At 46.0% G+C, this 23218-nt stretch overlaps 1 protein-coding gene across 1 annotated transcript in view; it reads right to left on the bottom strand.

Annotated features, from left to right (window-relative positions):
* Positions 1-23218, bottom strand: part of RNF126 (ring finger protein 126) — a 673386-nt gene that overhangs the window by 345361 nt on the left and 304807 nt on the right. Inside the window, exon 4 of the mRNA XM_044053890.1 lies at positions 7271-7512. Coding sequence (XP_043909825.1) covers positions 7271-7512 — 242 coding nt within the window. The remainder of the gene's footprint in view (positions 1-7270; positions 7513-23218) is intronic.

Here is a 23218-nt window from a genome sequence, read left to right as displayed (position 1 = left end):
CCTAGACTGTAAATCAGAAGAAGGGTAAGCCCATCCCTTAGTAGGCCAATTCCTGCTAAACTTAGGGGGCTACACCTGCAAAAAATCTTTAACAGTCTGCATAGACTTAGCCTTGTCTTCCAATTTCTTCAAGACAGACTCCACAGGAGAACCAAACAAAACTTCAGACTGCAAAGGAGCATCCAAAATTCTAGCTTTAACATGCTCTGACAAATTCTGATCCTTAAGCCAGGCGTGCCTGCGAATAACTGAACCAGTGGCAGCCACCCTGGAAGAAGCCTGTAAAGCATCGAAACCACACTGCAAAGAATGCTTACCCACCTGATCAGAGGCATGAACCAAATCCTGTAATTCCTTACACTCTATGCCCTCTGCCAAAGCATCCACTTTAGATTTTAACTGAGTAAGGAGAAAATTATGGTACTTCAACATATGAAACTGGCAATTCAAAGCCCTCATTGCTAAAGTGGAAGAGGTATACACTTTCTTACCCCACCTATCCAAAGCTCTAGCATCTTTATCCATAGGAACTGGATTCTTTACAACAGAAGCCCTGACACCCTTAGGTCCCTGGCTAATAGTTTCTGGGTCAGCCCTTGGGCTCTTATACAGATATTTATGAGCCTCAGGCACTCTGTAATACCTATCTGGCTTAACTGGCGCAGGAGGCAAAGAGTCTGGATTAAGGGAAGCCTCAGAGAAAACGTCTTGAACAACATCCAAACAGGAGGTATAGCCAAGGGCCGATGCTGTGGTAAAAACAAAACTTCCCTAAGCCTCTTTCGGGAATCTGAGAAATCCTGACCTTCCCATTTAAAATGCTCCCTCATAGAATGCAGGGTTTCTGAAAAAGAAAAATCCTCTGGAGGAGAAGCAGAAGGACTGGAATCCTCTGCGTCTGAATCAGAATAAGGAGGAAAATCCTGAATGTCTTCCGCCAAAGACTCTGAGTAATCTGAAGCCTGCTCCAAACTTTCCACCTCTGGCTCCACCCTAGGCCTCTTATCAGGAGGGGGCATAGAACCCCTGATTAAGGAAATTAAATCTTCTGCCATTTTAAGCATGTGTTTTTTAGGCACAGAACCTGCAGAACTAGGACTGACACCTGTGGAAGGCAAACCAGGCCTGCCTTTGGAAGGTACCTTAGAGACAGAAGGAGAAGGCCTAACCACCTTAGGCAAAGAAGGGAGTACAGCAACCTGAGAGGCCCCTTCAGCCTGACCTGACTCCTGAGAGGCCACATCTTGCAAAATTAACGTCTCCCCCTGAGACTCAACTGAAACCTCGGCTGAATCTACAGATTCCACCGTAGTTTCTAAAGAACCGGCGTCCGGAACGGACGACTCATCCTGCTTGGACCTTAACGATTTTTCTTTGCGCTTCTTCGCGGTAGCGGGCGTCAGAGGATCCGACGGCATATTATAATTACACCACTTACCGAAGACAAGTCTAGCGCAATCTAACCTACGTTTAATGGTGCGCTTATTGAACCTAGCACAAAAGCGACACCCGACTACGTCGTGCTCAGGCCCCAAACAAGGAATACAAAGAGAGCGGTAATCCCTATGCGGTATCTGTTTCCCACAAGAAATACAATTATTCACTTTTTCTGACATCCGGAATTAACTGAGGCAAGAAAAAACAAAAATATTCTAACGGGTACTTAGCCCAACTTGGTATCGGTCTGAAACTCAGAATACGAAAATTTCAGAACGCCGAACGGCACTTGCAAACGCTGCTTCTGCTTCGGACCATGCGGCAAAAAAGACTAAGGATATGACGTCGGTCATGCGCTTTAATACCATGACGCAGTGACGTCAGATCTGAGCGCCCATGACCGACGCCAGCCTAATACTTTGGTATTTGGGCCGACCGAGGACAGCGGACTACCCACAGGTTATGACTGCAGCAATGTGAGATGAAGAACATCAAAAATGCACTGGGTGTACAGTGAGGTAACCATTTGAAATCTTGGGACCTGTTAAGAGCTAGCCCCAAAACAGGGAGACTGACTAGCTGAAAAAGCAGACTTACACATACCAAGTCCAAGATGTCTATTTCCTGGAAAATCCTTTTTTTTTTTTTTTTTTTTGTACAAGGTATGCGATCAAAGAGCTGGTATATATAAATTTGGAGGCTGGAGGAAGTCCAGTGGGGCTTGCTCCCCTGCAAAAAACTTTAAATGATAAGAGTGATGCAAGACATTTGTTCTTCTGGATTTTCAGTCCGTTTCGTTTTTCTGTATGTTGGCATTCGGCATTTCAAGTGTCAACATTTCAGTAGGTAGCTGTATGTTACAGGTATCATGAAAACAGTAGCATCAAGAATTTTACAGCACATATCAATGCTGAGCATCTCGCGTGTGGTGCTTCTTCAGTGCTGACAGGTCTTGAAAACTTACCACTCCATATTATGCATTTATTAATAAAGGCAGTACACCTGCCTTCTAAAACTCCAAGCCTGGTAAGCTACTTTTTGTACATGCAACAAACAGTGCATAAAACTTTGTAATCTGACACTCCCTAAATGTTAACATCCCTCTTAACACACTGCCAAACTCTGCACTGCAATAATCAAACACACTAGACTTCAGACAGTATTCTAAACACACATCTGCCTTTTTGGTTAATCACAGTTTCTTACATTCCACTACCTCTGCTAATTCCAAAAGGTCAAACCTGCTCTCACACAATTTTCCAACAGCCATTTTTTGAAAGTCACGCTGAATGAAAACTGTTTGACACCTCTATGCAATGGCTCTGTCCTGTAAACCTGACTTATTAGTTCTGGGGCCAAAGCACCTGAAGCCAAATGGTAATGTCCCGACTAGAATGAATCTTGTTGACTACTAAGCAACACCAATGGAATGTCTATTTTGCAGTACCTTTCATACCATATAATTAATCGGACATTTGGCCAAAATAAAAGTAAGAGTAAAAGTAAGAGTAAAAATTTACCTAAACAGCAGAGGCCTCCAAAGCAGACACCCAAACAACTGCTACCTCAAGACACCCCACAAGCAACACATAAACCACAAAAGCAGTGTGCAAAGCAGTCACAGCCCTTAAGGCCAAATACAACACCAAACATACTTGTCATAGGTGACTCCATAGTCAGACACACTGACGTCCCACTCACCAGGCTGAACAAGGAGAGGGTCACAGTAAGCTGCCTATCGGGCGCTAGAATCCGCCACATAACGCAAGCACTCGGGTCACTCCATGGCAAGTACAAATATGACACAGTCATTGTCCATGCTGGTGTGAACTACCTGAGACGTACCTCCCTGGACTACATGAAAAAAGACAGAGGAGCTCTCTGATTATGTAGCCCAGGCAGGTATGACCCTAACCCTGAGCAGTATCCTTCCTTCACCAAGAATGATGCCACAATATAGAGACAAGATGATCAGCTTTAACAATTGGCTTAATGTCTGGTGTCATTCAAAGGGGATCCAGTGTCTATCTGCCTGGGATGACATGCTTGACCAGCCACGCTGCTTCGCAAGGGACGGCTTGCACCTGTCACCCCTGGGATTCCGGATATTGGCTAAGGCTCTTGCCACCCCCATAGTGCCTTTTTTAGGCAAGGCTCAAATTCTAAACCTACCACCCTAGAAAACAAAAATGGGAAGAAACTGAGGGTAATGCTGCTCAATGCCAGAAGTCTAAATCTCAAAATGCACGCACTCGAGGCCCTTCTCAGTATGGAGAACATCGATGTCTGTGCTGTAACTGAAACCTGGTTCAAGGCTCCTGAGAGCACCCGGCACTATTAGGTTTTACCTCATATCATGAGTTCCGCCCCAAAACCCGGACCACACCACAAAAGGAGGGGTGTATCCATATTCATAAAGGATACTCACACCTCCAGGTTGGTGGCAACGCATCTAAGCTTCGAAACCATCCAGGTGCAACTAACCATAGGCAAAACTGCTCTACAAATTGTAGCATGCTACAGGCCACCCTCTCAAACTCAGGAACCCCACACAGCCTTCCTGAAGACGCTGGAGGGTATAAATGTATCTCCAAACACCATCATATTGGGTGACTTCAACTACCGAATATAGACTGGGAACATTACTCAAGCCCTAACTTTCTAGCCCAACGGTTCCTGGAGTTCATAAATTAAATGCCATGGAACAGCTAGTCACTGTTCCCACGAGAGGAGAAAATATACTAGATCTCATTGTCACAAACATGGGGACAAAATGCTCCACACCGAAGTAAATCCCTCATTGGTGAGATCTGATCATAAACTAATCTCACTGGAAATCCACATCCCGCCCCCCCCCCCAGCAAAAAAACCATAGTGAAGAACTTCTCTAAAGCAAACTTCACACTACTCAAGACTGGTGTGGTATCCTTCAAGGCCCCTGAGCCAGAGGAAACCACAACCCAAGCTGCGGAAGCCCTTACAAATGCCTTCTATGAACACCTCCAGGACTGCATGGATCAGGCAATCCCAAATAAAACCAAGACTCTTTCCACAAAGGGCAAACGTCCAGTCTGGTGGACCCCAGCCATTAACAAACTTTACAATAAGAGGAGAAAGCTATTACATGATAGAACAAAATCCATAAAAGGGAAGTCACCCCTGATCATTATTAGTAAAAAAATACGAGCACTCATAAAATCAACTAAGGCCAATTTTGAGAGAAAAATTGCCATGGATTCAAAGGACAATCATAAGGCCTTTTTCAGCTATGTTAGGAACCTGGGTGGAAACTCCCAGAGATGCTCACAATTAGTCCAAAATGATACAAAAATCACTGAACCCACAGACATTGCCAACATACTGGCAGACAGGTTCAGTGCAAACTTCACCCCCCTCCCCTAAAGGAGAGATAACTATCCCAGCCGAGTGTAGCCTCCCGGACATCTCAAATGCGCAGGTGAAAGCTGCTCTCTAAAGCTAAAACACAGCATCAATGGGACCGGATGGTGTCCCCGGCTGTGTGCTACACGAGCTAAATGAGGAATTAAACCCGCACATAAGGCAGCTGTTTAATCTTAGCCTTACCACAGGATACGTGCCCAAGGAGTGGCGTACGGCAACTGTGGTCCCACTCCACAAAGGCGGTGCCTCACGGACCCTGGTAATTACCGCCCCATAAGCTTAACAAGTCTAGTCTGCAAAGCTATGGAGAGGATCATAATGGAGCTCATAAACAAAGATATAGGGGACTTGCAGACATTGGACCCGACCCAGTTTGGCTTTGTCAAGGGAAGATCATGCCTTTTGAACTTGGTTGACTTCTTCGGAACAGTCACCAAGGCCATTGATGAGGAAAGGCAGTCCATACAGCCTACCTTGACCTTGCAAAGGCTTCGACACAATACCCCACTGGTATTGTAGAAAAACTTACCAGCTTAAATGTAAACCCATATGTCACAAGATGGGTTGCAAACTGGCTTAAGGACAGAACCCACAGGGTTAGAGTTGCTGGCGCTGTGTCAGACTCCAAGCCGGTCACAAGTGGTGTCCCACAGGGCTCGGTCCTTGGCCCCCTATTGTTTGGCATCTACTTCTCAGAAGTACAGGCCAACATGGGAGGACTTTGGCTGACAAAGTTGGCAGACAACTGCAAACTGGGCCATAGTGGAAAGTGCATCGGACACGGATATCCTTCAGAAGGGACTCACGGAAACAGATAGCTGGTGCCAGAGCCATGGCCTGAAGTTAAACGGCAAAAAATGTATAGTCATACCCTTCGGGAAAAACAAGGTAACCCCAAGCTACCATATAGGTGGCAATCCACTAAGCACAGAAGAGGTTATCAGGGACCTGGGGACCCAGGTTGACAGTGGCCTTTCTTTTGACACTCACATTGCTAAAGTGGTTAGAAAGACCTTCTACATTGCCCACCTGATCATGAAGGGATTCACATCCAGATCTAGTGAGGTCATTGTTCCCTGTACTCTTCACTTATCAGACCAATGATCGAGTACAATGCCCCATTCGGGATGTATCTCACCCGACATCTGCAGCAATTGGAGAGACCCCAAAAGTTCCTCACCAAAAGGATAAAGGGACTCCAAAATCTGTCATATGCTGCCAGATTGAAGAAACTCCAGCTCTATTCAGTCGCATACCGTCTGCTCAGAGGTGACATGTGCCTGACATACAAGGCCATGTCCAACCCGGAATTAATGGACATGCTCCACCTCAAAAAATCCAAATCCACCAAAACCACTAGAGCAAGCGACTTAAACCTTAGCACGGATATAAATAGGACGTGCTGGAGGGATAGATTTATCACTCAGAGACTCCCTATGCTGTGGAATAAAATCCCGGTCCATGTGAGGCAGAGCACCTCGCTGACTCTGTTCAAGAGAAATCTAGACCTGTGGATGGGAGATCGTAGGTTTACCCCAGGAATCATCTCTGTGTCACTGCTGGACAGAGGCACAACAAACTAATGGGCACAGTATTTTTTCATATAAGGGGTGGCGTAAGCCACAATAATTTGGGCTAGGCTTATAAATGCCTTAGGGCAGATAGCCTAGTATAAACCTATGAACCTATAAATGATTTAATTAATTTCTGATGCCTTGCACCCTGCAAGCATACTATGTTCTTTCTCATGGAAAAATCATTATATGGACTTAGAAGCACCAGACATGAGATACTAAGCTTTTCCAGACACGTGCATATACAATACGACAGATTTTTTTTGCCATTAAAATACTGGCTGTGCATTACAATGCTCAAGGGATGCAGGGGAGGATACCCTAGACCACTAAATTTGAATTTGAATTTTATTTATTTATGCAGAATTATAAAGCAACAGCACACCAGTAACTGCACATACCAGAGCTGTTATAATACTGGAGATGTCAGAATACAGGCCGCACAAGTCCATACATAATCAAGCAAAATCAAAAATCAGATATGTTACTTAACTAACACAATTAAAAAAAAAAAGTAATCTGGATTACATTCTTAAATTTGGACAAAGCCCCACACAAAACGATGACAGCCTTTCACTTTGAAAAAAAAAACTTTAACAAATATATTACAGAAAAACTCCGTAACAACAGTGAACCCTGCTGAAACTAAAAGGGTCAAATTAGGTAGTTCTGTGTTCATCTCAATTACGTGAAACCCACCTTAACCTAAAGCAGCATCCTACAAAAGAAGCTGCTGCCAGTACCAGCATCAGAATTCCAGGGACAGAGTGAAACAAAGACAGGAAGAGGAACACTTATTTTTGCTTTCACTGAAGTGGCAAAAACTATATGAAACTCGTACCACTAGCATTACTCACCCTTCTAGAGTTGGAGTACCTTCCTGTCTTCCAGCAGTACGTCTTGTTGTGACACGAGCCCTTGGATACCTAGCGCTATACCTCTGTCGTGACTGGTGTTCCCGCTCTCTTCTGTTCTCGGAATCTCTGTTCTCACTCTGCTGTCCACCAGACAGGAACGATGGAAACTCGGGACCATCATCAAATATCTCAAAAGCAAACTGTCCAAATCCTGGGCGTAATGTAAACAATTGTTCTAAATTCTGTAGGGAAAAAGATTAACGCTGTTATAAATAAAACAATCTCTTATCTTTTCAAAATATTCAAGGTATACGGAGAAGTGTAGTAGTATATATTAATGCTGAATAAATACAAGACTCAACATTTGGCATATTACACCACTGAAACACGTGTTACTAAGAAGTTATGTACTCACCATAAATGTTCCATCTGAGTAGGTATCTTCATTTGTCTGCAACCTTTGGGATCCGGATCCAAGCCGGGAACTTCTATCACAACATAGATCCGAGCTCCTAGCTCCTCCCTTTACCCATAATCCCCTGCCAACCCTGACTGACCTCAGATCAAGTTTGCCCTATAGCACTGCTAGTACTGTGTCCCAGAGGGAACTAAACTAAAGAACCCCAAGTAGGATCATTTTGGTTAGGGGGAAGGAGGGGGGGGGGGATGGTTGCAGACAAATGAAGATACCTACTCAGATGGAACGTTATGGTGAGTACATAACTTCTTAATCTGAAGTAGTACTTCATTTGTCAGCAACCTTTGGGACAGAGTCCCCAGCTACCTAAATCTTGGGTGGCCTTCATGGAAGGATATTCCAGAGAACTGCAGAGCCAAAAAACGCCCTACCTCGGGAGACCATATCTACTTTGCAGTGGCTGATAAAGGTATGAGATGAAGCCCAAGTGGCTGCGAAACAAATGTCATCCAGAGAAACTCTAGCTTTGAAAGCAGCTGATGTAGCAATGGCCCTCGTAGAATGAGCACGGACTCCCTGAGGTGCAGGCCTTCCCGAGCTCTGATATGCCAAGAGAATACAACTAGATATCCAACGTGAGAGGGTAACCTTAGACACCGCCTTGCCGAGGTTGTTTTTGGCAAAGGAAACAAACAACTGATCGGATTGCCTATGACCAGTAGTTCGATGAGTATAAAAAAGTACAGTTTTGTACCTACCATAAATGTAGATGTTCGAAGATCCACATTGCTGCAGTCCTTACACTTGGGTAGTCCGCTGTCCTCGGTCGGCCCGAATATCAAAGTATAAGGCTGACGTCAGTCAAGGCGCATTTGACTGACATCAGGACGTCAGGGTACAAATGCGCATGACCGACGTCATATCCTCAGTCTTTTCTTGCCCCAGATGTCAGAAGACCCTAAAAATAAAGGTCAAAACCAAAAGACAGCAAACAAACAACCAACCACCCTTGCACTAATTATATGTACAATATATACAATATACACAATATTTACAACCCAACCCACACAACCACCTCTAACTACAGAGGGGAAGGAGGGAGAAATTGACTGCAGCAATGTGGATCTTGAACATCTACATTTATGGTAGGTACAAAACTGTACTATGTTCTTCATCTCACATTGCTGCAGTCCTTACACTTGGGTAGAATCCCAAAGCAGAGGTAAGGGAGGATGGCCAAACTACAAGGAAGCAGGAGCTGCCAAAATGCCCTGCAAAACAGCAGTGGCAAAACCAGCCCTGGATTTAGAGTAAAGTGGCAGGTGATAATGCCTAGAGAAAGTATGCACTGAACTCCAAGTAGCTGCCTCCAAAATATCCTTGGTTGCCACTCCCTCAAAAGGCTGTCAAGTGGCAGTAGCCCTAGTGGAATGAGGCCTAATCCCAGCTGGAATCTCCTCGCCATGATGGGAATAACAGAAAGCAATGCAAAACCCAATCCACTTAGAAATAGTTTGTTTTGACACAGGCTTGCCCTGAGAACTCAAAGCAAAAGAAACAAACAACTGCTGAGACTGCCTGAACCCTTTAGTTCTGTCCAAATAATATCGCAACTGCCTGTGTACATCTAAAGTGTGCAAAATCTTTTCCCCTTTATTTTGGGGATTTGCATAAAAGTAGGCAAATGAATAGTTTGGTTTAAAGCCACACTAGAAACCACCTTAGGCATAAAGGAAGGATTAGTACGCAAAGATACCCTATCCTTATGGAAAATCAAGAAAGGCTCAACCGCCATAAGGGCCTGTAATTCAGAAACCCTTCTTGCAGAGGTAATGGCCAACAAAAGGCAGTCTTCCATGATAAATATTTCAACTCAGAAGTAGCTGCAGGCTCAAAAGGTTGTAGAGTGAGTTTCTCCAACACAAAATTGAGATCCCAAGCAGGAGTAGGAGCTCTACGTGGGGGTCTTATATTCTTTGCCCCTCTAAGAAATTGCTTGAACAAAGGATGAGAAAACAATGGAGGGTCACATTCATAGTGAGCTGAAATTGCAGCAGCATGAACCTTAATAGAAGAGAAGGACAAACCTTTGTCCAGTAACTCAGTAAGATATTGAAGAGCCACACTTAAATTAGGCTCAAACATCAAAATCCTTTGCTGCACTCCAAAATAAAAACCTCTTCCATTTATCTGCGTACACTTTCCTTGTACTAGGCCTTCTAGCTTCCAAAATCACATTCAAAACTTGTTGTGGAAGTTGAGACCCTCTATGGTTCAAAACAGAATATGCCAGGCTGTTAGGTGAAGAGAGTGAAGTTTGACATTGAGCAAATGGCTGTCCTCCTGTGACAACAGGTGTGGAATCAAGGCAAAGGCCATGGAGGCTTCCGTACCAGACTTCTCAGTAATGGGTACCAGTGCTGTCGAGGCCAATCTGGAGCTATTAAAATCATCCTTGGCTTGTCCTGTCTGACCTTTAGAAGTACCTTTGGGAGGAGAGGCAGAGGTGGAAAGGCATACACATGAAGATTGCTCCAATTGAAAGAAAGAGCATCCACTTTCCAAGCTGTGGGATGAAACCTTTTGTGCAATACTTTGGCAGCTGATGGTTTAGTGGAGAAGCGAACAGATCTATGTCTGGAGTTCCCCATGACACTGTCAATTTCTGAAATACATGAGGATCCAATTTCCACTCGTGGGGATCCATAATTCGTCTGCTCAACACATCTGCTAAGGAGTTCTGTGCTCCTGCCAGAAACCTTGCCTGAAGATTGAGCTGTAAACTGAGAGCAGTCTCCCACAAAATCATTGCTTGCCTGCATAGAGGATAAGAATGTGTTCCCCTTGCTTGTTGATGTACCACATGACAGTTGTGTTGTCTGTTAGAATCAACACCTGCCCTGGAAGAAGTAAATCCTTGAAAGCTATTAATGCAAACTGGACTGCTAACATCTCCTTCAGGTTGATATGTAGATGTTGTAGTCTGGCAGGCCACTTGTCTTGTATCCACTTTCCATTTAGATGAGCTCCCCAAGCTTTGTCTGAGGCATCTGTCGTTAAAATCTGACTCGCCTCTGGCCAGGTCACAGAGAGTCCCTTGTTTAGGTGACATTCCTGACCCCACCAAAAAATTCCTTTTGGAAGCAAGGTATTATTTGAATGACAGTGTACAGTTCCTGGCAGTGCTGTGTCCATACATTTTGAGATACCATTGCAGCTTCCTCATATGCAGTTTGGCATTGGGAAGCACCAGAATACAAGATGCCATGAACCCTAAGGCTTGAAGGACTGTCCTTGCAGTCAGCCCGGACTGATGAGATAGTTGATGGAAGTAAAGGGAAAGACTCTTTTGTTTGTCCGGGTTAAAAGGCCATCTGGGATGCTGTATTCAGTCTTACACCCAGAAAGCACATGTCCTGAGAGGGTACTAGACTGGACTTTATTTCGTTCACAGAATACCCCAGGCATCTTAGCACTGCTATCACATATTCCAAATGATGAAGAAGCTCTTCCCTTCCTTGAGCCAGAATCAGGCAGTCGTCCAAATAAGGATAAATCTGTATTCCTTTTAGCCTGAAGAAAGCTATCACTGGAGCCAGAACTTTCGTGAACACTCTGGGCGCAGTAGATAAGCCAAAGTGCAATGCAGAGAACTGATAGTGAGAAGTCCCAGCTCGAAAACGCAGACACTTCCTGCAACTTAGTCTGATAGGAACATGAAGGTAAGCCTCCTTGAGATCCAAAGTTACCATCCAATGATCTTTGCCCAGCAGAGGTAAAAGCTGTTGTAACGTCAACATTTTGAACTTGGGAATGTCCAGATAAGTGTTGAGGATAGATAAATCCAAAATTGGTCTCCACGTGTTCCCCTTCTTTGGTACTAGGAACAGGCGAGAATAAAATCCTAGGCCCACTTCTGGCATAGGGACCGGCTGTATGGCCCCTAGTTGAAGTAACAGAGAAATTTGCTTGTGAGCCTCTATTCTTTGTTGAGGAGGAACGCCTGGCATGCCTCTGAAAGGAGGCAAGGTATGGAAATAAAACCTGTAACCTTGGTGTATGATATCCAATACCCATCTGTCTTGGGTAATTAAACTCCAATTTTCTTTGAAAAGTGCCAACCTTCCTCCCAAAGGTGCTGCCTGACGAGAAGGCTCTGGCAGCTGAAAAGGTAGGTCATTGGGTCTGTTTACGAAAGGACTGACCCCTGCCCTCACCTGAAGACTGTGCAGGAGAACTCCCTGTTCTAGGCCTGAAAGAGCCCTGAGCTCTGCCCCTACCACGTCTAGATCTACCCCTAGACTGGGAATCATAAGAAGGATACGTCCACCCTTTAGTAGGCCAATTTCTACTAAACTTTGGAGGCTGAACCTGCAAAAAAATCCTTAACAGTCTGCATAGACTTAGCCTTGTCTTCCATCTTCTTTAAAACTGCCTCAACAGGAGAACCAAACAACACATCAGATTGTAAAGGAGCATCTAAAATCCTTGTTTTAACATGGTCAGATAAATTCTGATCCCTCAGCCAGGCGTGCCTGCGAAGAACTGACCCAGTGGCAGCCACCCTAGACGAGGCCTGTACAGCATCAAAACCACATTGCAAAGAATGCTTACCCACCTGTTCAGAAACATGTACTAAATCTTGTAACTCTTTACAATCAATCCCTTCCGCCAGAGCATCAACCTTAGACTTCAACTGTGAAAGGAGATAGTTTTGGTATTTTAACATGTGAAACTGGCAATTCAAAGCCCTCATAGCTAGAGTGGAGGAAGTATAAACTTTCTTTCCCCATCTATCCAAGGCCCTAGCTTCTTTATCTGCAGGAACCGGAGTCTTGACAACAGAAGCCTTAACACCTTTAGGCCCCTGGCTAACAGTTTCTGGGTCTGCCCTAGGACTCTTAAAAAGATACTTATGAACTTCAGGCACCCTGTAATAAAAGATAAATTTTACATTTTACATAGTATATTAATATATAAGTGATATATACTTCATATGTTGGCTCTATACTATGTGGATTGCACACTATATATTATTATAAAATATAATTTATTTGCACTTAGACAGCAAAGGAATTTAAATCAATTGTTTTGTAGATTTAATTGGTTTGTATTGATGGCAACGCTGTCTTCATGGTATTCAAATATATTCAATGTTTATTTATGGTATAAAAATAATAATAATTGATGTGTATGCATATTAATATTTTATAATATATATGTTATAGTTGGATTAGTGAGATAGGCATGTGTATATAATAGATACAATAGATACATATTATAATAAATACATCAAATGTTATATATTTATATGGTACATAACACAAAAAGTTTCATACATGTATATATAATAGTTAGCATTTTTTAAATAAATTCTTTATTTATGTATAAGCAAATAATTGTATATTTTACTAGTAGTTTTTAAGTGATAAGTGATAAAATTTTATTAAAGTTTATATAGAAGAGTTAGGAATGTATATGCCATGTATAGATATGTAGTGAATTTCAACAAAGTCATTTCCTTTTTAAAAGTTTTTGGAGGGAAATTAAGGTGTCAATTAAGTAATTATTCAATATTTGGCAATGTATAAAATGGTTGAGTAGAAACAGTAATAGCATTCTGAAGAAGTTCGTAAGGACGAAACCTAGGTCAATAAAGAAGTTATTACTGCAGATTTCGTGTGGCGTTTATCGTTTTGTTGGTTGGAAAATAAGTATCTTTTTTCTCAGATTTGCATTTGTTTCATCTCCTTATTGGCATCGACTACACCTTGCTTCAATTCCAACACCCTGTAATACCTATCCGGTTTAACAGGAGCAGGAGGCAAAGAATCAGGATTAAGAGAAGCCTCTGTAAAAACATCTTCCACTACATCCAAAACAGGAGGTATAGCCAAAGGCCTATGCTGGGGTAAAAACAAAAATTCCCTAAGCCTTTTCCTGGAATCAGAGAAGTCCTGACCTTCCCACTTAAAATGCTCCCTCATGGAATGAAGAGTTTCTGAAAAAGAAAAATCCTCAGGAGGAGAAGCAGAAGGAGTAGAATCATCCACATCAGAATCAGAATAAGGAGAGTACTCCTGCAAGTCTTCAGCCGAAGACTCTGAAACATCCAAGCCTGCTCAAAACTCCCTAGCTCAGGCTCCACCCTAGGTCTCTTATCAGGAGGGGGCAAAGAACCCCTAATCAGAGTAATCAAATCTTCTGCCATTTTAAGCATATGCTTCTTGGGCACAGTTCCAGAAGAACTAGGGTGACACCAACTGAAGCTAAACCTCGCCTGCCTCTAGGAGAAGCCTTGGAAACAGAAGGAGAGGGCCTAACCACCCTAGGCAGGGTGGGAGTATAGTAACCTGAGAAGCCCCATCACCCTGACCTGCCTCCTGAGAGGCCACATCCTGCAATAACAAGGTCTCTCCCTGGGATCCCAAAGAAACCTCCGGTGGAACCACCGGCTCCACCGACACCTCTAAAGAACCGGCGTCCGGTACAGACGGTTCTTCTAGCCTAGGCTTCACTGCTTTGTCCTTGCGCTTCTTCGAAGAAGCGGGCGTCGGAGCATCCAACGGCATTTTATAATTGCACCGCTTCCCAAAGACTAACCTGGCACAATCTAATCTCCTCTTTATAGTGCGCTTATTAAATCTAGCACAAGAGCGACACCCAACAACGTCGTGCTCAGGCCCTAAACAAGGAATACACAAAGTATGATAGTCTCTATGCGGTATCTGTTTCCCACAAGAAATACAATTATTCACTTTTTCTGACATCCGGTAAACCACTGAGGCAAGAAAAACTAAAATATTCCCAACGGGTACTTAGCCAACTTTGACTCGGTCTGAAACTCCGAAAACGAAAAATTTCAGAACGCCAACCGGCACTTGCAATACTGCTTCTGCATCGGACCATGCGGCAAAAAAGACTGAGGATATGACGTCGGTCATGCGCATTTATACCCTGACGTCCTGATGTCAGTCAAATGCGCCTTGACCGACGTCAGCCTTATACTTTGATATTCGGGCCGACCGAGGACAGCGGACTACCCAAGTGTAAGGACTGCAGCAATGTGAGATGAAGAACATCGGAGTTGTCTGTGCACGTCTAAAGAGTGCAGCTTTAACTCTCCTTTGTTTTGATAGTTGGGGAAGAATACTGGAAGATTAATAGATTGATTAATGTTAGCTTCCAACGATACCTTAGGTAGGAAAGACGGATTGATCCTGAGGTGAACTCTGTCTGGGTGGAAGACCAAATACGGTGGTTTGACACAGAAAGCCTGGAGTTCCGAGACCCTCTTGGCGGAAGTTATGGCCACCAAAAAGGCCGTTTTCCAAGAGAGGTATTTAAGATCAACAGTGGCCGCCGGCTCGAAAGGGGGGCTAGTCAAGGCCTGTAAAACTAGAGATAAATCCCATGGGGGTACCACCTCCTTCACCGGGGGCCTGAGAAGGAAGGTACCCTTAAGGAAGGTCTTACACAGTTTGGAAGTAATAAGCGGGCCTGACTCCTGACCTACATGGTAGTGTGAAATTGTTGCAAGTTGCACTTTAACCGTGGAAGAACTAGCCCCTTGGTGAAAAAGAGAAGATAGAAAATCTAGAACAGACGCTGGATCTAAATGACGGTGCTCTGCCCAAATGGAAAAATGTTTCCATTTACACCGATAAACCCTTCTGGTGGAGGGCTTGTGAGCTGCTACTAGGATGGCTTTGACTGGAGATGAAATTCTGGGAGTCCTTATCAGGAGTGGAACTGGAGCAACCAAGCCGTCAGCTTTAGGTTGGCCAGGTTCGGGGTTGGAAGACCCAGGGGGTGTGAAATGGGATCCGGAAGTGGATCCAGCATCCAGGGCGGATGAATCAGGTGAGACCATAGGTAAGGGAACCACGTCTGATGAGGCCAGAATGGGGCAATGAGGATCATCTTGCTCCCCAACTGACTGGCTTTCTGCAATAGTTTCAACATCAGGGGCAGAGGCGGGTAAGCATAAAGCAGACCGGGAGGCCAAGCATGAACTAGAGAGTCTCTCGGGGACTTCCCCGGAGGGGGGATCAGAGCGAAGTAATCGTTGCATTTGGTATTTGAGTGAGAGGCAAAAAGATCGCAACAAGGTCGCCCCCATCAGTCAAATATTTGCTCTGCTACTAGAGGATTTAGAGACCACTTGTAAGGAGTCAGGATAGTACGACTGAGCCTGTCCGCTAATATGTTGGACTGTCCCGGAATGTGCGTTGCGATGAGAAAGTGGTTGGTGGATATCGCCCATTTCCCCACTCTCATGGCCTTGCGGCAGAGTGGGTAAGACCTGATTCCCCCCTGTTTGTTGATGTACCAGACGACTGACATGTTGTCCGTCTGTACCGCAATCGTCCCCACCGGAAGAGGGTTGTGAAGCGCTTGCAACGTCAAAAGCACCGCCCTCATCTCCAGGACGTTGATATGCAAAGAGGTCTCTATGTCGTTCCACGCCTTGGACTGTTCAGCCCGAATAGTGCCCCCCCCCCCAAGCGAGAAGCGTCCGTGGTCACTGTGGCGACTGGCGGAGGCAGCAAGAAGGGGCGTCCCGTGTGGAGATCGGAGGACTGGAGCCACCACATGAGCGACCTTCTGCAAACCCTGCTTAGGGAGATGGGATGAGACAGGGGATTGCGAGATAGGGACCATTGTACCTGGAGGGTCCATTGTATGACCCACATATTCAACCGGGCCAATGGCAGCAGCGGAATTGCTGCCGCCACGGACACTAAAGCCCTCAGGACCAATTCCGCCGAAGGAGCTTGAAGTTGAAGGATGGCCTGCACATGCAACCTCAGGTTCTGAAGCCGATCTGGAGTCAAGAAAACAAGCATCAGTCTGGAGTCCAACCTTGCCCCTATGAAATCCAATACTTGTGTAGGAGCCAGGGAGGATTTGGCCGTGTTGATGGTCAACCCTAGGAGTGGAGCCAGATTGATGAAATAATCCCTGCATGAGCAAAGAAGATGCCTTGTTGGGGCGGTAAGGAGCCAGTCGTCCAGGTACGGAAAGACCTGAATTCCCTGGAGTCTCAGGTGGGCCGCTATCGCTGCCAAGACCTTGGTGAACATCCTGGGGCCTGAGGTGAGACCGAAGGGAAGGGCCCTAAACTGGAAATGGCTGGCTCCCAGCCGGAAGCGGAGAAACCTCCTGGAGCATCTGTCCACGAGAATATGATAGTACGCATCCTTGAGGTCTATTGAGCACATCCAGTCGTTCTCCCGTAGTAGTGGGAGGATAGATTGCAGAGTGACCATCCGGAAATTTACTTTTGGTACTGCCAGGTTCAAGAGAGAGAGGTCCAAGATGGGCCCCGTCTTTTGGCACCAGAAAGAACCTGGAATAAAACCCTGATCCGTGCTGATCTGGGGGGATGGGCTGGATGGCTCTTTTTTGTAAGAGCTGCTGAATTTCTGCAGCCACCGCCCTCCCTCTGATTGGGTGGCACATCGGGGAGGCTTCTGATTCTGGGGGTTACAAGAAAGGGAATTTGGTATCCTCTGGATATAACATGAAGCACCCAGCGATCTGTTGTTATGGACTCCCACATTGCTAGGTGTCTCGAAAAACGTCCCCCGACTGCCTCCAGAGTGGAGCAGCCGGGTAACCCCTCAGGGGTTCTGCGTGGGCCTCTCAGAGAAAGGTTCTCTGGACCCAAAGTTCCTGGGACCCCCTTTGCCTCTAGGGCGGCGTCCTCCCTGTCCTCCTCTGCCACAAGAGGACTGGTTGTCCGGAGCAGACTGGGATTGATGCGATTTCCGGAACCACATCTTCTTCTGACCCTTTTGGTTCTTGGTAAAGGAACTCTGGGGAGCAGAGAAGAGGACTCAGACGGCAGACAACGTCTTCCCGTCTTTCTCGCTCTTGACAAGGGTGTCGCGAACGGTTTTGCCAAACAATGCAGAACCATCAAAAGGGGCATTTGCAAATGACACCTTAAAGGGATCAGAGAAGTCACAATGTCGGAGCCAGGCTTGCCTCCTCATGACCAGCCCGACTCCGCCTGCTCTAGTGGCTCCCTCAGTGGCGTGAGACAAGAGCCGCATAGAGGTGTTGGAAATAGAACGTAGGGTGGACATTCGGGAGGAGAACAGTTGCTTGTCCCCTTCCGACATGGACCTCGGGGGGGGAAGCAGCGTATTCTTTGATTAGATCCCGCTGCATCCAAATGACGTGTGCCATATAGTTCATGGCCCTCAAAGAGAAGGTCGCTGGACTGAAGGCCCGCTTCCCAAGGCGGTCCATCGCGCGAGACTCCTTGCTCGGCGGATGAACCGTGGGGCTCTCCTGAGCCAACTCTCTCTTGGTGGCTGCCGCCACCAACATGGAATCCACAGGGGGACCTCTGCTCCAATGGGTTCTCTCTGATGGAGGGCTCAAAATTTTGTCCGGGTGCTTGGGAACAGGCTCTACAGTGTCCGGCTCCCTCCAAGCCCTAGTGGCTATAAGATCCACTAAGGGATCGGGGGGAGGGGACACCCAAGAGGTAGATGGCCCTGCCTCGAACGCCTCTAGGAATACGGACTCGTCGGAGGAAGCCTTGGGGGCAGACCACCCCCCCCCTAATTCTGAGCATTTCCATGATGTCTCCAAAGGAGACATCCTCGGGGGGTGACCTTGGGGAGCCTTCCCCTTCATCCAAGTCCATATCCTCAGTGAGGGACTCAGGGGAGTCCACGTACCAGCAATATCCTGTTCAAATGGAACACCTAGAGGCGTTGAAGCAGGCTGCCCCGAAGGCGGGTGAGGGGAGCCAGGACCAGCTGAGAGGGAGTGCAGGGGGGGAGCCGAAGCCAGGACCGGGGGCCTGGAAGCACTCAACAGCACCCTCTCCACCACCACGAAAGCCGAGGGGGAGCAGCTCTCTGACGGATCCGAGATCAGACTCCCACTCGGATACGAGGTGGGGATCGGACCCGGAGCCGAGACTATCGGATCCGAAGGACCCGCGTGCTCCGACCAGGACGGGGCCGAGAGCACACAGAGTCCCTCGGATCCGAAGCTCGGCCCATGGCTCCGAGAGGTCGGATCTGACAAACTAGAAGGAATAGTTGGAGCCGAAGTGTCCAGCACTGTTGGCTCCGACCCACCCCCGGATCCAACGCGGCTCGGCTCCGACAGCTCCGAACCCGGGAGGCGGGTAGGAGAAGGAGCTATAGGAGCGAAAAAAGGGGTCGAGCTCTCCCATCTGCATCTGGGCCTGGATGAACCTCCTCATCATCCGGTCCATGTCCGTGTCCGACATACTGAATGTGGACCTCGAAGAGGCCACCAAGGCAGGCATGGAGTGCCACCTCGATGACCTCGACGGGGACCGGGTCACCTCCTCCGGGTCACCTCCTCCTCGGGTCCCGGTGAGAAGCAAGGGGATCGGATCCAAGGAGGAGGCGAACCAGAAACCCTGGTGGGAGAAGCCCGCTTGGCAGGCGGGGCCGAGGAGGAGTCCTCGGCCCGCCGCTTAAGGTGCTTCTCCCTCCGCTTCTCTTTCCTGGCCTCCCTCACCTCCGAACCACAGTAGGAGGTTGAGTCCCGGTCAGAGGGAGGGGGGCAGGAGTGGCCGTTACCGAAGACTGGGTAACGGTCACAGAAGTACCGGAGGCCGGAGCCGGGTCTGGGGGCAAAAGGCCCGCCAGAACCAGCTTCGACCTCCGATCCTAAAGTGTCCTGGGGTTGAACGCAGTGCAAATCTCGCAACCCGAAGAGAGGTGTTCAACCCCAAGGCACCTAACGCACACACACACTGCGACCAGCGAGGGCAGGGAGGAAAAATAAATTAAAATTTAAGCTAATTTAGCTAAAAAAAGGAAGAGAATTAGCGTTAAGGGGAAACCTAAACACACACACACTCGTTTAAAGAAATACAAGAAAAAAGTTGAAAATTGTTTTTCTCACAGAATCACCAAGAGCTCTGGAATCTAGCTGCTGCTTGAAGAGTGGCAAACTAGATCTGAGGTCAGTCAGGGTTGGCAGAGGATTATGGGTAAAGGAAGAAGCTAGGAGCTCGGATCTATGCTGTGATAGAAGTTGCCGGCTCGGATCCGAGATCGGATCCGGATTCCAAAGGTTGCTGACAAATGAAGTCCTACTTCAGATCTATAGTTATAAAACAATATGTTACAACTAATATAAACATCATTGTGAACAGCCAAGAAGGCACGACTCCGCTACATTTACTTCAACACATACTGTTCTGCCTTAATTGCCTCTCCTTAGCTTTATATACTTTTGAGTGTCGATCAAAGGAGTGCACTGCTCTGGTTTCTTTACTTTTCATCCATACCTACAGCCTCCTTAACCTCAACATCTAGGTCTTACTTCTGCCAAGTATGCTCGTATAGGGACTTTAGTACCCTGAACAATATTCTTCTGCCAGACACATTAGGTCAGTGATGCAAAATCATCAAAAGCTACCGTGCCAATGAAATTTAGTAGAATACAAAGTGTCATAGGCTCAACAACATGAAAATGAAAGGAGAAGAAAGAAAAGCGAACAGCAAAAAAAGCCAGAGTCAGCAGGCTTTCTCTAGCAAATTCCAGGGCTACAATGCATAACATTATATGTCAGCAGTAAGACTTAAGGTGAAAAAAAAAAGAAGTTACATAGCCACCATAACATTCCATGTTTGTCGTCCATCTCGCCTTCATTCTTGCTGGCTGGTTGGGTCTAGAACAGAGAATAGGTTCCGACTCTGCCTATACTACAGCTCGAGAGCTTCCACTTGCTCGAGGCAATACCCTATTCCATCATGCTTACGGAGATTACCCAGATCTTGTTTGCAAATACTGAACAGAACAACACATAATACACACCTAACATGTTCCCATTAGGATTAAGAAGGAAATCAGAGAACATAAGTTCCAAATCCAGTCGAGACCTCTCGATCCTCCACGAGCGAAGGTTGGAGGAAGGAGGGAGGGACGCAAGAATGAAGGAGGGAGTGACGCAAGAATGAAGGCGAGATGGACAACAAACATGGAACGCTATGGTGAGTACATAACTTCTTCATGTTATGTAGTCTTATCTCACCTTCATTCTTGCTGGTAACTTCTTCATGTTATGTAGTCTTATCTCACCTTCATTCTTGCTGGTTGGGACAGTGTCCCCCAGTGCCTTCTTTCTTGGGTGGCTCAAGGGAACAAGCTTTTCAAAATCGTGGAAACAGACAAAGCCCTGTTCCGGGAGGCCAAATCCACTTTCTAATGAGTGATGAAGGTACAAGGTTTTACCCATGTCACTGCAGCACAAATTGCATCCATAGTAGTCTAGGCTGAAAAGCAAATGAGGTTGGCATGGCTCTTGTTGAATGACTTTTTATTTTTCCAGGCAGTTGTCTCTTTTGGGAAGAATATGAATAGGTAATGGCATCAGTAAGCCACTTTGAGAGAGTGACTTTTGAAATTGGGGCACTCTTCTTTTTATCTGAAAAGGAGATGAACAGTTGATCAGATTTCCTGAATTCTTTGGTCCTGTCCAGGTAGAAGAGCAATTATCTGTGCACATCTAATTAGTGTAATTTATATTCTGGTTTGTTGACATAGCTTGGGAAGAAAATGGGTAGATCAATAAATTGATTCAAGTTTGCTTCAGAGCAACCTTTGGGTAGGAATGATGGATTAGTCCTCAAGGAAACTCTCTCTCTCTCTCTATCGAAAACCAAGTATGGGGGGGGGGGTACAGGTAATGCTTGGACTTTTGATAACCGCCTAGCAGACGTGATGGCCACCAAAAAGACCATTTTCCAAGTCAGAAACTTCAGATGACAAGATGAAGCCAGTTCATATGGTGGTAAGATTAGAGTGGACAATACCAAATTGAGGTCCCAAGGGGCTGGTGGTTCTTTTACTGAGGGCTTAAGCAAAAAGGTACCTCTCAAAAGGCTTTGCACAGTCTATGGGACATAATCATGAATCCCATTTTTCCAATGTGGAAGTTTGATATAGCAGTCAACTGAACTCTTACGGTAGTTCCTTCAGTGAACACTTTAGATAAAAAACATCTAAAATAGAAGTTACAGGGGCCGTGAAAGGATCAATGTGATTGTTTACAGCCCAACAGGAAAACCTTTTCTATTTGCTAGCATAAAGCTTTCTAGTGGCTGTCTTACGGGATGAGGTCAGAACATGTCTCACAGTGAGGGATATGCCCAGAAGCCTGGCTAGGAGTGGAAGTGAAGCAGCCAAGCTGTCAGTCTGAAGGTTTTGAGTGAGGGATGCAACTTCCCTGATGGATGAGTTAGGTCATCTGGAACTAGGTCCAGAATCCACGGATCCTCTTGTAGATGGCACCACAGGAAGGGGAAAGTACAGTTATGTAAACTTAACATAAATGTGGATGCTCGAGTGTATTCACTGTTGCAGTCATTACATTTGGGTTATCTGCTTGCAGGTAGCCCTCAGCCAGCCTGATTATCAAAGTCTTGGGTCCTGCGTCGGGTGCTGTCTCTTCTTCCATGACGTCAGGTAGTCAGGGGTACAAAGCATGCAGCTGATGCCATTACATCAGTTTTTCTTGCCACAGATGTCAGGTATCCCCATAATGGGAAGCAATTATATACAAGGTTACACCTCCAATTATAAGCAAATACACCAGAAAGCTTAAATACTGTAAACAAAAAGAGAGGTATAGCAAACAGAAGTCAGGGGGCTGGTGGGAGGATAACCAGGACTGCAACAGTGAATACACTCAAACATCTACATTTATGGTTAAGTGTACACAACTGTACTATGTTCTTCGTCTTTCACTGTTGCAGTCATTACATTTGGGTAGATTCCCAAAGCTAAGAAAGGGAGGAGGCAATTAGAAAGCATTAGGAACAGCTATTAGGCCCTGCAAGACTGCAGTGGCAAAACCATCTCTGGATTTAGGGAAAACAGGCAAGTGGTAATGCTTGGTGAAGGTATGAACAGAACTCGAGGTAGCAGCTTCTAGGATGCCCCTGGTAGGAACACCTCTGAGAAAGGCTCTTGAAGTAGATGCAGCCCTGGTGGAATGTGATCTTATCTCCCCTGTGGGGTAGGATTTTCATGGTGCTAATAGCAAAAATGAATGCAATGGCCTATCCGTTTTGAAATGGTTTGCTTTGAAATGGCCTTCCCCTCTGCCCCTGTAGCAAAGGCAACTAGCAGCTGTTCAGTTTGTCTGAGAGGCTTAGTCCTGTCCAAGTAAAATCGAAGTTATCTGTGCACGTCCAAAGACTGCAGTATTTGTTCTCCTTTGTTCTATGGATTAGAAAAGAAGGTTGGCAAATGAATGGACTGATTAAGGGCTACACTGGATACCACCTTAGGCATAAAGGAAGGATTGTTCCTGAGGGACACCTAAGGTTTTGGCCCCTCTAAGGAATTTCTTTAGCAGGGGATGAGAGAAGAAGGGTGGCTCAGTATTATAATCTGCTGAAATGGCAGAGGCATGAATTTTAATTGACGAGAAGGATAGGCCCTTGTGGAGCATTTCTTTAAGTACAGAAGAATATGAGGTAAGCTGGGCACCGTTGTGCCCATCCCCTGTGTCTGCC

Source organism: Protopterus annectens, chromosome 13.part0 (genome assembly GCF_019279795.1).
Source record: "Protopterus annectens isolate FY-2018-M chromosome 13.part0, PAN1.0, whole genome shotgun sequence".
Classification (NCBI taxonomy): domain Eukaryota; kingdom Metazoa; phylum Chordata; order Ceratodontiformes; family Protopteridae; genus Protopterus; species Protopterus annectens.
This window is presented reverse-complemented; position numbering and strand designations above follow the sequence as displayed.